General features: G+C 45.7%; 3 protein-coding genes across 5 annotated transcripts in view; 2 read left to right on the top strand and 1 right to left on the bottom strand.

Moving 5' to 3' along the window:
* TARS3 (threonyl-tRNA synthetase 3) overlaps positions 1-1,390 on the top strand; it is a 97,920-nt gene extending 96,530 nt beyond the window's left edge. For both annotated transcript variants that reach the window (XM_064296235.1, XM_064296236.1), the window contains one exon: positions 2-1,390. In XM_064296235.1, coding sequence (XP_064152305.1) covers positions 2-150 — 149 coding nt within the window. In that variant the 3' untranslated portion in view covers positions 151-1,390. The remainder of the gene's footprint in view (position 1) is intronic.
* LOC135233068 (uncharacterized) lies at positions 1-6,002 on the bottom strand. Its single transcript, XM_064296237.1, has 2 exons — positions 4,309-6,002; positions 1-3,739 (listed from the first exon to the last, which is right to left on the bottom strand). Exon 1 carries the CDS (start codon positions 4,753-4,755, stop codon positions 4,414-4,416), a length of 342 nt encoding a protein of 113 aa, XP_064152307.1. The 5' UTR covers positions 4,756-6,002; the 3' UTR covers positions 1-3,739; positions 4,309-4,413.
* Positions 4,304-15,176, top strand: part of TM2D3 (TM2 domain containing 3) — a 25,003-nt gene continuing 14,130 nt past the window's right edge. The window contains exons 1-3 of one of the 2 annotated variants that reach the window (XM_003420608.4): positions 4,304-4,433; positions 5,008-5,085; positions 9,174-9,331. In XM_003420608.4, the coding sequence (XP_003420656.1) occupies positions 4,343-4,433; positions 5,008-5,085; positions 9,174-9,331 (327 nt within the window). In that variant the 5' untranslated portion in view covers positions 4,304-4,342. The remainder of the gene's footprint in view (positions 4,434-5,007; positions 5,086-9,173; positions 9,332-15,176) is intronic. The other variant, XM_010600158.3, reaches the window with a different exon arrangement.

Here is a 15,176-nt window from a genome sequence, read left to right on the forward strand (position 1 = left end):
GTGGTTGGAGAAAAGGAAAAGATGAATAATGCTGTAAATGTTCGAACGAGAGACAACAAAATTCATGGAGAGATTTCAGCAACTTCTGCCATGGATAAATTGAAGAATCTCAAGAACTCACGTACACTGAATGCAGAGGAAGACTTCTGAAGTCCTTTCCTTGTACTCACTTCTGTAGAACTTGTTTTGACCCTTGAAAATGCATTTTTCTTAACCATTTAACCTGTTAGTACTTCTAAGAACTTTAGGCTCACTGATGGGCACGGTGAAGACAGGAGACAGTGAATGAGTAGCTGATATGAACCAACTGTTTAATTCACTGATGTGCTCTGAGGACAATTCAGGAGGACAAGCTTGGGACATTTTCAAGAAATCAATGTCTTGAGAGACTGAAATAGGAAAATGTTATCATTGAAAGGGGGAAATACTAGGAAATGAGGATTATGTTATTGCTAATATTTATGATTTTCAAAAGACAGGCTTCAAATAAAAATCTGCAAAGTTGTTTTGAATATGGGGGAAAAATCTTATTTTCTAATAACATTATGTCTCAGGTATTTTTATGGTTGTTTTTACAAAAACTCACACTGTAAACTTTATCTCCCAAATTGGAATCATTGCTTGATTTGTTTTAACTAACCAACAACCACAAAGAAGCTAGTACTAAGTATTGGATTACTGACAAAGAGCTCTAAACATCAAAGAAATTCAGTGTTGTGGAATCTACTGTTGTTTGCACTGTAGCTTATGAGTTGCTGTTTTAATGCTTCTAATTCATAATTGAGCCTTGTTCATCTTTAGAAAAAATATATTCCCAAATAAAATGCATCATATGGCACTTCCAATGATTCAGCTTTGGGCTTATACCACAATAAGCTGCTCACCTAGACTTAAATTACCTTTTTTGATGGAATGATAATCTACTATTTATAGACTCAGATGAATTTCAGATTTTAACTGTGAAAAGAAGAATACCTTAATTAAAAAGCCTTTATGTCAATAGAGAATTTAGCTACCAATCAAGAAGTATTTATTTGGTTAGGTACTGTGGCATTCAAAATAAATTCAAGACATGCTCTCTCCTTCAACACACATAGTTAGCTTCCTGAAATAAATGGACAGTGAAAACAGTTGGTAAACAAAATAGTATTATATATCAGAGCTGTACAGTGCTGTTGTTGTTAGGTGCCAGCGAGTCAAGTTTTCACTCATGGTGACCTGATGCAAAACTAACGGAACACTGCCTGGTCCTGAGCCATCCTTACAGTTGTTGTTATGCTTGAGCCCATTGTTGCAGCCATTGTGTCAATCCACCTCGTTGAGGGTCTTCCTCTTTTCTGCTGACCCCGTACTTTATCAAGCATGATGTCCTTCTCCAGGGACTGATCCCTCCTGACAACATGTCCAAAGAATGTAAGATGCAGTCTTGCCATCCTTGCTTCTGAGGAGCATTCTGGTTGGACTTCATCCAAGACAGATTCGTTTGTTCTTTCAGCAGTCCATGGTATATTCAATATTCTCCAGCATCCCAACTCAAAGGCGTCGATTCTTCTTCCATCGTCCTTACTCATTGTCCAGCTTTCACATGCATATGATGTGATTGAAAATATCATGGCTTGGGTCAGGTGCACCTTGGTCTTCAAGGTGACATCTTTGCTTTTCAACACTTTAAAGAGGTCCTTTGCAGCAGATTTGCCCACTGCAATGTGTCTTTTGATTTCTTAACTGCTGCTTCCATGGGTGTTGATTGTGGAGCCAAGTAAAATGAAATCCTTGACAACTTCAATCTTTTCTCCATTTATCATAATGTTGCTCACTGGCCCAGTTGTGAGGATTTTTGTTTTCTTTTCACTGAGGTGTAATGCATACTGAAGGCTGTGGTCTTTGATCTTCATTAGTAAGTGCTTCAAGTCCTTTTCACTTTCAGCAAGCAAGGTTGTGTTATCTGCCTAACGCAGGTTGTTAATGAATCTTCCTCCAATCCTGATGCCCTGTTCTTCATATAGTCTCGCTTCTCAGATTATCTGCTGAGCGTACAGATTGAATAGGTATGGTGAAAGGATACAACCCTGACACACACCTTTCCTGACTTTAAACCACTCAGTAGTATCCCCTTGTTCTGTCCAAACAACTGTCTCTTGATCCATGTAGAAGTTCCTCATGAGCATAATTAAGTGTTCTGGAATTCCCATTCTTCACAATGTTATCTGTAATTTGTTATGATCCACAGAGTTGAATGCCTTTGCATAGTCAATAAAACACAGGTAAACATCCTTCTGGTATTCTCTGCTTTCAGTCAGGATCCATCTGACATCAGCAATGATACCCCTGGTTCCATGTCCTCTTCTGAAACTGGCAGTTCCCTGTCGAAACACTGCTGCAGCCGTTTTTGAATGATCTGCAGCAAAATTTTGCTTGCGTGTGATATTAATGATATTGTTCTATTATTTCCAAATTCAGTTGGATCACCTTTCTTGGGAATAGGCATAAATATGGATCTCTTCCAGTCAGTTGGCCAGGAAGCTGTCTTCCATATTTCTTGGCATAGGTGACTGAGCACTTCCAGCGCTGCATGAGTTCAATGAAACATCTCAACTGATAGTCTGTCAGTTCTTGGAGACTTGTTTTTCGCCAATGCCTTCACAGCAGCTTGGACATCTTCCTTCAGTACCATTGGTTCCTCATCATATGCTACCTCTTGAAATGGTTGAACATCGACTAATTCTTTTTGGTATAATGACTCTGTGTATTCCTTCCATACACTATATGCGGCAAATTGTGGAATATAATCTTTTAAGCAAATATTTGAGGACTTATTTTGTATCAGGCACTATTTTGTGTATTTTTTTAAATTTATCAAACAGGGTCATGAGGGAATGGGAAGTCAGAAAACCCCAAAATAATCTGCTCTTGTGGCAGGTAGGTAAGAAGAGAGAAATGTCTACAGCACAGTACAGAGTATGCTGTGATGGAAATACGAGTTCACAGGGAGCCTGCTGGCATGGGGTGCAGCTCCTATCCCCAAGGCTGGCCATCTCCAGGGAGAAGCCCATGCTTTGAATGCTCTTCTCATAGGGCTCTTGTCCCAGTCCCTTGAAGTCTTGAGATTTGCTGGCTCTTGGAATGTCTTCTCTCTCCCATTCTTAGAAGAATTTTCTGGAAGTAATGCCTATTTTTAAGGAGTTGGCCAGTGCTGCGGGCTGAGGCGGGCCACAGAAATGCTTGCTGGGCACAGACCAGTGCCAGCTCTCAGATCCAGGGCAGCGGGCCCCTCACAGCCCGCCTGTCACACTTTGGGTGGCTTCTCCCTCTGTGTTTGGCCCACTACAACCTCTCCGAGCCTGTTCCTTCATCTGTAAAACCAGTACGAGATTCAACCACCCAAAACAAAACCCTTTGCCGTCGAGTTCATTACGACTGATAGTGACCCTACAGTGACTCTATATGACAGAATAGAACTGCCCCATAGGGTTTCCAAGGAGCGGCTGGTGGATTCCAACTGCCGACCTTTTGGTTAGCAGCTGAGCTCTTAACCACTGCGCCACCAGGGCTCCAAGTATGTGATTGTGATGATGTCATCAAAACCATCATGTAGTACCTAGCATACAGAGAATTTTTATCTATAATATACACAGCCATTCAAATAAGAAAGGTGGCCAACCTCCCAAATTTGCTGGCTTCCGCCTTCAGTTGCTTCTGGTGTGAATTTCGGCCCCCAGGCGACATTCCTGGTCTCTAGCTGTGGAAAGAGAGGTAAGGCAAGTTTTGGAACGGAGGACCCTCGCGGGGTCGCGGCCGCCCACACCAACCCTGTTTCTCAGGAAAACGTCTCCGCGGTGCGTGGCAGGGGACCGACCTTTCCAGACACCACCGGAGAAGCGCGCCAGAGGGCGACCAGGCCGTCCCAGCCGCCGCGCGCCTCCGCCCCGGGCTCCTGAGGGCTCCGCCCCTCGGACGGACCGCCCCTCGGAGGAGCCCCGCCCCAGACGGCCCCGCCCCAGACGAGCCCCGCCCCTCGGAGGAGCCCCGCCCCGGACAAGCCCCGCCCGCAGAAGGCCCGCCCCTCGGAGGAGCCCCGCCCCAGAAGGCCCGCCTCTCGGACGAGCCCCGCCTCTCCGACAAGCCCCGCCCGGACAGGCCCCGCCCCGGATACGCCCCGCCCCGGACGAACCCCGCCCCTCGGAGGATGACCAGTCCCGGACGGCCCCGCCTCGGAAAGCCCCGCCCCCATATGAGCCCCGCCCTGGATAAACCCCGCCCCGGATGGCCCGCCCCTCGGACGAGCCCCGCCTCTCCGGCAAGCCTTACCTCCTGGCCCCAGAAGTGTGCGCGCGCCGCTAAGATGGCGGCTGCAGCGGGCCTGCAGCTTCTGCTTCGGCGCTTCTGCTGTTTGTTGCTTTTCCTCTCACAGTTCTACATCTTCTCGGGCGGTGGTGAGTGCAAGAGCCAGGGTCCACACCGGGGTGCGGGCTGAGAAGAGGGGGGACCCCAGGAGCTGCGGGAGGCGCCCCGACTGGGCCCCGCGGGTGGAGGGCGGAGGCAGGTGGCGGGCCGAGGGCGGCGCGTCCCGGCGGTCGTGGCCGAGTCTTCTGTGCTCAGGGGCCCCCGAGCTGCTGGCTCGGCCGCGGAGGCCTCGAGCGGTGCCCGCGGGCTCGGGGCTCGGCCAGGGAGGCAGAGCAGGGTCCCAGTATCACCCTTTGTTCCCCAGTTGCCCGAGGATCTGGATTGGTGTTGGCCGTGCTGGCGTTGCGCCATTTAGTCCCGTGAGCAGTCGGGCTGTGAGGTTTTCACGAGAAGTTACTGGTCTCGTGTGGGACCTGCGTGATAACCACACAAACCGAAGCTTTCATAACCCAGGATAACGTCTTTCTCTAGTTGTTAAAAAACAAACCCGTTGCCGTCGAGTCGGTTCCGACTCATCGCGACCCCCTAGGACGGAGTAGAACCGCCCCGGAGTTGGCAAGGAGCGCCTGGTGGGTTCTCTAATTGTAGGATCCTTAAATTTAGAGCATTCGCAACCGATGGCTCAGTCAATAAAGGACCCGGGTCCAACACGCACATTCACGGAAGTCCCCAGAGCAGCAGGTACCAGACATTTCGTATTCTAGTAAATGTGCATATTTATATCTAGTGGTTTCTCTCTTTTTGAAATAAATTTTTTTTAGTATGCAAAGTCAGTTTCTGTTTTTGAATATATTATCGTATTGTAGATTACGTGAAGGGCGGATGCACGTTTTTCTGTAGACAGTCTTGTTTTGAATACCTTTTAACATTTCTGCCTCATTTCTTTTTGCAGTCTCCTTATTTCCTGTTTCTATCATTTTATCCAATTCATCCCTCAGTATAACTTTCAACCAGTGCTTCTTTCAGAAACTTTCTTTTACTTCTTGAACCCTGTTTCTGATGTTGGGTCTTAAATGCTCCCCCAAGACAGTGTGAAATTGAAGGATCACAGAGAAAAGTATAGAAACCTGGGGTCTAGATCTGGTCGTGCTGCTGAGACCTTGAGTAAATTATTCACCGTTTGAGGTTCTGTTTCCTCACCTTTAAGGTGATGGGGTTAGTCTGACCCTCTAAAGTCATTTCAGCTTTGTGATTCTAAGTGACTAGCTCCCAGACATGTAGTAATATGACAGAATAGAAGAAGGTATTTTGTAGGATTACCCATTTCATATAACAGCTCTAAGTAGGACTAGTTTTAAGCAGGCATTTGTGTGTTTTGCAAAGTGCAACTTTTGTTTCTGTAGTTTCATCCCTCCAGGTTTCCACTATTTCAATGAACTGAAACTGGCAGAGGTGTTTTTCTGATTTTTATTTGGGTGTAAAAAAGTAGTAGGAGGCAGCAACATACTTGAATTTAAAATGTAGATTATTTTATAGAGAAAAAAACGAGAATCCTTTAGTCTTTCGGATGTTTGTGAAAGCCCCGTTTCAGTCAAAATGCTTGCAATTTCGATCCTTTCTTAACTGATGAAAACATACTGTATACCTGGGTAGGTTGGCCAGAGGAAAAAATTGCGACCCTCTGAACGGGTTATTAATATAGAGACAATTATTTTGAATGTTGTTAGTACGTAAATGATATTTTAAAGTACCAACGTGGAATAATGACAGGCATTTTCCAAAGTTAGTACTGATTTATTCATAGTTAGAGAGTGTCTGTGGCTTCATTCCCAAATTGGTGAATTAAGTGAAAAGAACATAGGATTGGAAGTCAGAAGATTTTGAGTTCTGGTTCTTTTTTGCCACAGGCTCCGTCTGTGATTTTGAACAAATCCACACAGCTCTTAGCCTTAGTTTTTCATCTTGTAAAATAATAGATTTTTGGGGGGCTCCTAACTTGTACCCAGCATTAACATTATGTATACATTCACACTTTTAATTTTCATAGCCATTTTGGGGACAGTTATCAATTAAGTGTTTTTACCGGGGAGATTAAGTGTTTTTACCAGTGAGGTGCTCAGCTCTCGAGCTGTTAACCCAGGTCACACAGCTGGCCAGTGGTAGAACCCTGCGTCAATTGCAGGTGTCTAAACTCCATTCCAGTACGCTGGAGACAAATTGCTGTGATTCCTCATAACTGTAAAATTAAATAATGTGTGGACCTGGCCTTCCATCTGGTTCCCATGTGGCAAGGCTACCATTTAGCTGTGTTCTTCAGCACACTGCCGTGCACAGTAAGGTCAGCTTGAGTCCTCACAAACGGTAGCTATTCCTGGAAGAACCAGTTGCAGTTCTGTTTCCCTTGTAAATTAGTCCCCAACAAAATACAATGTTGTGTTTTGAAGATAAAGCTACAATTCTGTGTCTCTTGACATTTAGTGTGGACTCGAATCACACACTGTAGCCACCCATCTGTTGCAGCAGGATCTGGCATGGTGCAGGTGTGTAGTTAGGGGTACCCTCTGTCCCATAGGGTTGCCGTGAGTTGGAATTGACTCGGTGGCAGTGGGCTTTTGGTTTGGTTTAGAGGGCTTCAGCGGCTGAATGTGCAGAAGCCCAGGCTCTTGGTCGTTGACTAGACCCCAGTGTAGAGTAGTGCATACAGAGTATCGCATACGTCACTGTGGGTACGCTGGTCTGAGGCTGCCGCATCTGTTTTTTTGCGTGCAGATGTTTGCTTATGTTAACCAGTGATAAAGAGCCCCCCCCATCATGGTACATGCGTGACGCTAGCTAGGCACACGGTTATGTAAGTTCATTTAACTCTGAGATACATTTTACAGTTTTGGCCCCCCCCTTTTTTTTTTTAAATCAGGTTTATTGAGGTGTATTTACATATAATAAAATCTCCCTTTTTAACGTATAGCTCTATGATTTGACAAATACGTGCAGTTCTGGAACTACCGCCATACTCGATAGAGTGGTTCCATCACCCTCCCCAAAGTCCCCTTCTGCCCTTTGTAGGCACCACTTCCCCCGTTCCCAGCCTCTGACAACCAGTGATTCCTTATGTGTCCCTAAAGTTTTGCCTTTTCCAGAATGTCATATATATGGAATTAAACAGTATGTAACCTTTTGAGTCTGACTTTTTACACTTCGCATGATGCACTGGAGAGTCATCCAAGTTGCTGCAATTTATATGTTACTAGGGTTTTAACTTCACACAAAATCTTGCTTCATATTTACCAAAAAACCAAACCCGGTGCTGTCGAGTCGATTCCAACTCATAGCGACCCTATAGGACAGGGTAGAACTGCCCAGCAGAGTTTCCAAGGAGCACCTGGCAGATTTGAACTGCCGACCCTTTGGTTAGCAGCTGTAGCACTTAACCACTACGCCACCAGGGTTTCCGCTTCATATTTATATAGTGTGAATTTATAAAGACTATCTGGATGTCTGCTTGACATTGCAATTTGGCTGCATCTCAAACTTAATATGTCTAAAATACAACTCTCTGTTCACAACTCCCAAAACCAATCAGAACAGGAAAGCGGCCGTACTTCTTCCTTCATTTTGCATGAATCGAAGTCCAGCTTCCTCCCTTTCCCTCAGCCCCTCGTCCAGTTCTTCAGCAGCAAGTCTTCACCCGGTTTTACCTGTCGGGCATTTGAATTGCCTACCGTTCTCTGCCTCCAGAGCTGTCCCCCAGACCCAGGCCACCATCGTCTGTTCTGTGGAGACAGTCTCAGTGCTGCCACATGGACACAGAATTACTCTTGTAAAGTGTACATCTGGTTAGGTTAGTTTCCCGTTGCACTCAGCTGAAGATCCAGACTCCCCGCTTTCCCCTGCTGGTCCGTGCATGACGGGGCACCTGCCTCCTCTCTCTCCTCCCCCTTCAGCCCTCAGTAGCCTCCTGAGAGTCCTTCGAGCTCTTCCCTGCATAAAGCCACTTCATTCTTCATCTTCCCTGGGCCTAGAACGCCTTGCTTAGGTGGGTGTTTGTTACTGCCGTTTTCAGGTTTCTGTATCACCTCCTCAAAGAATCCTTCCCTTAGGCCCTACTGACTGAGTCCTTCCCTTAGGCCCTGTTGGCTAGCACAGACATCTCCTTCCCCATTGCTCTTTCTCTCTTACTGCCCACTGTAAGTCCTTCATAGCACTTTTCACTGTATGTAGTAATTTTGCTCATTTACTTGTTTAGAGCAGGGTCTTGCCTGTCTTGTTCACCACAGTAGTCCTAGTGGAACATAGTAGGTGTTCAGTAGGGTGTGGGCTGAAGGATGGAGGAGTCATGTGCTTGGAGCAGCAGCATGCTAATGGCCCCACTAGTACCAAGTGTCTGCTCGAGGGCACATCCAGCATGCCCCTCCTCCAGTGGACGTGGGGTGTCCCCCTACGCATTGTCATTCCTTCTCCCCTTTTCATTGCCTTCTACCTGTAACACCCCCCTCTCAGGTGTAACTAAGGATTGTAATAAGATTTTTTTTTTTTCAGTTTCGTATTTAATGAGATAAAGTGCTCAAGGCTTGAATCTCAGATCTCTAGCAGTTTCCAGTAGACTTCTTTCGTTTTAGTGTTGCACAGGTCTCTAGCTGTGTTTTGAGTCAGCGGTGGGCTCTTTTCTTTGCTGGTCAGCTGTCACATGTCCAACCTTCTCAGCGTAGACACCCTCACCTCTAACATCTCATTGCTAATGATCATGTCTCTTAACCTTAGAAAATGATTGCTTTCTTCTGTTATTCTGACCAGTATTGTAAGAGAATAAGCTTCTCTCTCACCTTGCATAGAAAGTACCGAAATCCCACCTTACATGATGAAGTGTCCGAGCAATGGTTTGTGTAGCCGACTTCCGGCCGACTGTGTCGAATGCAAGACCAATTTCTCCTGTGTCTATGGGAAGCCTGTCGCTTTTGACTGCACAGTCAAGCCTTCTGTTACCTGTATTGTAAGTACCACAACTTACTTATTCTAAATAAATTCTTTGTAAACTTCGAGTTAAAGTATAGTTTAGGCTGCATCATTGGGGGAAAATTCTGAGAGAAGTGCTCTGCATTTTGTAAGTCATATTTTCGGAATACAGTCAGCTTTATCAGAAGACCGAAGCTCCATTTCAAAGCAAAATTTGGTTGCAAGGGTTTGAATGACAGTTTTTTGACATGAGGATAAATTGGAGCTTAAGTGCACTGACCGTTTGCCCATTAAAAACGACCCTGTTACAGTCATCAAACTTACAGCTGAGCTCTGATATTTTGACCTAGACAGGAAAAAAGGAGCCTAGAAAGGCTTTCATAGTCAGTGTTCCTTAGATAGTGCTCTAGAATGCCTGCTTGGAGCTCTGTGGGCTCCTGTTAGAATCACAGACATTTGGAGGCAGCCTCAGACCTGCCGAATCTGAATAGGTCAGGCAGACAGCTCTCTGGATTTTTAACAAGTGGACTGTGTAGCTATTGCACACTCCCTTGTCTGGAAATTCTCTCCTGGGATCTGGGCAAGATAAAGAGTAGAAGTTAGTACTGAAGCAGTGTTTTGCCCTTGGCCCTGCTGAAACTAGCCAAGTGGTTTATTGATCTCTTATGTAAAACAAGGGGATTCATCCGGAACAGCTTTTCCTAAAGTTTTTCTATGGAACCCTCATTCTGGGAAGTAGTCCGGGGAAAAAAAAACAGATTCTGTACTCTCCCCTGCTGACACGGCATTTCCAGCATTCCCTCCACTCATTTGAACCAAGTACCTTTTTCCCCTCTATTCTTTGGAATTTGGTCTGCAAGGGGCTAGATCCGAAGGCTCCTTCCAGCCCCAGGCCCTTTCTGTAATTCCTCTTACGTCAGTATCAGAAGCTAGGGAATTGTTATCGGTTGAATTGAGTCCCCCAAAATGTGTCAACTTGGCAAGGCCATGATTCCCAGCGTTTTGTGATTGTCTACCGTTTTGTTATCTGACGTGATTTTCCTATGTGTTATGAGGCAGGATTAGAGGTAGTTACGTTAATGAGGCAGGACTCAATCTACAAGATTAGGATGTATCTTGAGTCAGTCTCTTTTGAGATATAAAAGAGAGAAGCCAGCAGAGATACAGGGGGACTTCATTACCACCAAGCAAGAAGAGCCAGGAGTGGGCACGTCCTTTGGACCTGGGGTCCTGTGCTGAAAAGCTCCTAGACCAGGGGAAGATTGATGACAAGGACCTCCCCACCCGCAGAGCTGACAGAGAGAAAACCTTCCTCTGGATCTGGCACCCCGAATTTGGACTTCCAGCTTCCTAGACTATGAGAGAATAGATTTTTCTTTGTTAAAGCCATGCACTTGTGGTATTTCTGTTACAGCAGCGCTGGATAACTGAGATAGGAGGCGTCACTCCAAAGGGACATAAGCTGTCATGCTCTCTCAGTGCCCAGAGTTGATTTTTGTGAGCTTATGTATTTGCCGTTTTCGTATATCAGCATCACCCTTGAAGGCACGGTGAAACATTGAGCTTAATTGTAAGATAGTCTTTATGACTATCCTTGAATTACCAGTGAATCTTTGTTTTGTATCTTAGAGTTTTTTTCCTAGTAGCCAGACCTGTTTATTTGAGGGTATATAGTACATACTCACTGAATAACGAGGAAACTATTCGATGTCTCAGGGGAACTTTTCCATAATGAAGCCTTCAGTGTTGTTTGCCTCAGCTTCTTTAGCATTCCTTTCGATTTCTTCCTTTTTTAAGTGTTGCAATGACAAGTACACAGTTTCACTAGTGGAAAATAGGCAGAGGATGAAAAACAGACAGTTGTAGAGAGCTTAGGAAGGTTTCTGAACTTCTTGGCCGTGGTCGTGGTACAGTCTTCTCCCCTGGCTGAGTCGGGCCCTGGGTAGGATTCTCCCTCTCCTGCTTTCCATCTGCTTCCCTCCCTCTGGCCAGTGAAACAACAGGTGCCCGCCCTCTTCAGCTGTGTGCTCCAGCGTCTGTCCCAGCAGAGCCTGGTGCTCTGCGAATTGGCTCTCAGGAGACGTGGTTACCAGGACCGTGTTGCTCTGTCATCCAGGCAGATCATGTGCTCTTTCCTTACTTGTTTAATGAAGGTGTGTAGGGTGCCTCCTTGGTAAATAGATGACCATTTCAGAAAGTGGTAATCCTTGACCAGTGCATGCCCTGGCACATACAGGTTCCCTTGCTCACTCCCCTGTGTGCACTCCTGCTCTTTCCTTCCTCCCTACCCCCCTTATTTTGAACTTTCTCTCCCAGCTCACGTCTCTCCATGCACCTTGACTAGGTCTCACTGGCTAAGGGAATCTCACCTGGATTCCACTAGTCAAAGAAATTGTTTGGACAACTACCCCATTAAGTGCTATATAAGTAGAAATAAAACCTTGCGATCCCCTCCATATCAGATAGCTACTGTTCCAATGAAATGGTGACTGTCAAGCCAGTTACACCAGCTGGAGATGTGCTGGGCAGAAATGTTGCTTTGTGTTACTCAGAGAAGATAGCAGTCCACTAGTGTATCTGTAAAAACGGCATGGGGGTGGCACCTGACCTTCTCTAACTTCACAAGGTAGAAGCACCACCAGGGCTCCCATGGTGATGAAATCAGGAAAGTAGTAGGTTACAGTTCAGGTTCAGAGATGCTCAGGATACAATTCTTGCATCAGGACAGCCTCTTCCCAGCTGTGCTCATTGGCCTGCCTTTGGCTCTAGGCCCCTGCTCAAAGGTGGTGACCTTTCTCTCTCTGTGGGCTGCGAAGCCCCCATGCTGTCTTCTGCTGCCGGGTCTCTTCTGCCACCACTTCTCAGTGTCTTCACTGTTCTCTCTCTCAATCTCCTGCTTCCAGGAACATCTCAGCACAGGAATCCCAGGTCCAAAGGATGTGCTGGGTCCTGACTGTTCGTCCTCAGTGGTGGTGGGATTCTCTTTCCCGTCTCTGAGGTGGCTCATTTCAAGCTCAACTGGATGGCAAAGCTGACCAGTCCCTTAGGCAGGCCACGATTACCATTTCTGCGCAGACAGTCCTGCCCAATCACCTGGGTCAGAGTTACAAGACCATGGAGAGAAAGGCCACACAAAAGCAATCTGTTACACCGCAGGCCACCTCCTGGCTTTTCTAGTCATGTTTTTTTTTATATACTTGGAGGAGAACTTCCCTGTCTCAATCATTTTACCAGTCCGAAACAGTCATTAACAGTAGTCCTTCAATAGGGCAAAGAGTTCTCACAGTGAGGTTACTCAGGTACCAGTCTGCTGCAGATATCCATCTGATCTGGTCAGTTTCCCCAATAGTTTGTCTCGTCCTCACACTTTCTGGTGTCTGATAAAATTTAACTGAGAGAAGAGTATTTATTCCCTTGCTCTGATCCTCACGAGGTATCAGCATAGCAAAACCTTTAAGGGGCTTTAGGTTTTGCCACTGTTTTCCAGTCCAGCAGTGCCTCCCCCTCAGTCCACTCTTTCACACTTAGCTTCTACAGCTACAGTTTTACCCTCACAGTTAACCCTGATAACAACCAGCACTCACAAATGATTTACAATCCTATCAGCATCCTTCCCTACCCTTTCTTCCTCAGACCCATCAGGAAAAGATGGAACTATTTAATGGGGGTCCTCCCTTGTCCCCCTCATTTTGAGTATAAGCATATCCACAAAAGCAAGTAAGCCAGTCACTTCATGCCTTTATCTTCCCCCTTTTAGATAGCCGATGTCTGAATTGCCCGTCCCTAAACCAGTAGTGTGAAACAGGCATTTTTTCCTGGTCTTGAAGACTCTCTGTTCAGTTTGGAACTTTGAGCATCTGCATCCTTAGGCAAAGTCCAGTCCAGAGCAAGTCATCAAATTGCAGCAATCTACACCAGCTCATGGTGTCAAACATCTTTCTCTTCATTCGGTCGGGTTTTGGTCAGCTCACATCTAGCCATCCAAGCTAGGTCACAATGGGTAGCAGCCTTAGGCTCCAGAGTTCACACATACCTCCTGGCATTTCAGACAGCCCTTTACACAGTCTCATCCCAGCCCCCTTCGACTGGGCTGCTGAGTTCCTCCCGTAAACAGGAATCCACACACAACTCCCTTTGCTTCTGACCAGCCAGCCAGCCCTTCCTTTCTGTCTCTTACCTAGCCCCTGTGGACTAGGTTAGCGGGTACCAGTGGGGCGTGTCCATACCCAGCCTGTCTCTTCATCAATGCACATTCCTCACTTCCACTCATGAGTAGACCCAGGTGGTCACCACAAGCGAGCAGACCAAGCTGTGTATTCGCTGGCTCCCTTAACTTCCAGTCATGGAAGGGGGCTCCTTCTCATGGGCACTGGCTTTTCCTGCCTCAGTGCATCCAACAGCAAACCACTCGCTCAAAGTTCAAAAAGCAGAACCAAACCAAACAAACCAAACCGTTGCCGTTGAGCCTTTTCTGACTCCTACCAACCCTATAGGACAGAGTAGAACTGTCCTATAGAGGTTCCAGGGAATGCCTGGTAGATTCGAACTGCCAGCATTTTGGTTAGCAGTATAGCACTTAACCACTGCACCACCAGGGTTTCCCTGTAACCCTAAAGATGCTGAGAAGTGGTGGCAGGAGAGACCCGGCAGCAAGAGATGGCACGGCCCATGGAGAGAGAAAGCTGAGTGCCTTTGAGTTGGAATCGACTTGATGGCAGTGGGTTTGGGTTTGGTTTGGGTTTTCAGGGTTACAGCTCGCTCCCTTAGTCTCCTGCTTCTAGGAGTGTCTCAGTGCAGGGATCCTGGGTCAAAAGGATATGCTGGGTCTGACTTCTTCCTTGGTGGTGGTGGAATTCTTTCTTTCCTGTCTCTAGGGTGGCTTATTTCAAGCCCAGTGGAATAACAAAACTGACCAGTCTCTTTGGTGGACCACAATTACCATATCTGAACAGTCTTGCCCAATCACTTGGGTGGGAGTTAAAGACCATGATGAGAAAGGCCACACGAAAGCAATCCATTACACTGCGGTATCTGAAGCAAGTGTAATTTCTTCATGAGTTCTGTGTTCTCTTAGTAATGGCAGCTGGTGACAGAGGGGAGGGTGACAAATCTTTTTACCATTGATGAGCTTTGAAGAGGTTGATTGTTCATGGTGAGGAGAAAATGGGTTCAGTTAATATTGAGATGTCTAGGTAGCTATTTTTTAAAAAATTGAGTTGGATCCCAGTGTTTTTATTTATCAAAATAAGTTCTGGATAGATCAAAGATGTAATGTACATAATGAAACCCTGAAGGGCCAGAGAAAACAGGTTTTTTGTTTTGTTTTTTTTTAATTACCAAAGTGGTGAATGTTTTTCTAAATTTGAAAATGTAGAAGCCATAAAAGGAAGAATTGATATATTTGACTACTTAAAAATTAGAGATTTCCAATGGTGCTAAAAAAGCATAAAGTCAAAAGACAAATGACAAACTAGGAAAAGTGTTTCTAACGCCTGTGACGGACAATGCATTAGTATTGGTAATTAAAGAGTTCCGAAAAGCCAATGAGAAAATAATGACAATCCGTAGGAAAATGGACTCAGACCATGTGGCTTATAGAAGAGGAAGTACAAATGGACTTCCAACATGAAAAAAAAGTTTAATTTTTCTCATAAATACAAGTTGATGCATTTTTAACCTATCATAGTGGCAAAAAGTAACAAAGTTTGATAGCACTCTGATTTGGTGAGGGTATAAGAAGACAAGTCAGTGAGTGGGTAAGTTGATGAGCCTGTTGGAGATAGTTTGTTGTATCTGGCAAGCATACGCATAGAGTCTTTGACCTAGTGATTCCGTATCTAGGAATCTTTCTTACAGATACTCTTGCACGTGGATGTAGATAA

Source organism: Loxodonta africana, chromosome 13 (assembly GCF_030014295.1).
Source record: "Loxodonta africana isolate mLoxAfr1 chromosome 13, mLoxAfr1.hap2, whole genome shotgun sequence".
NCBI lineage: Eukaryota > Metazoa > Chordata > Mammalia > Proboscidea > Elephantidae > Loxodonta > Loxodonta africana.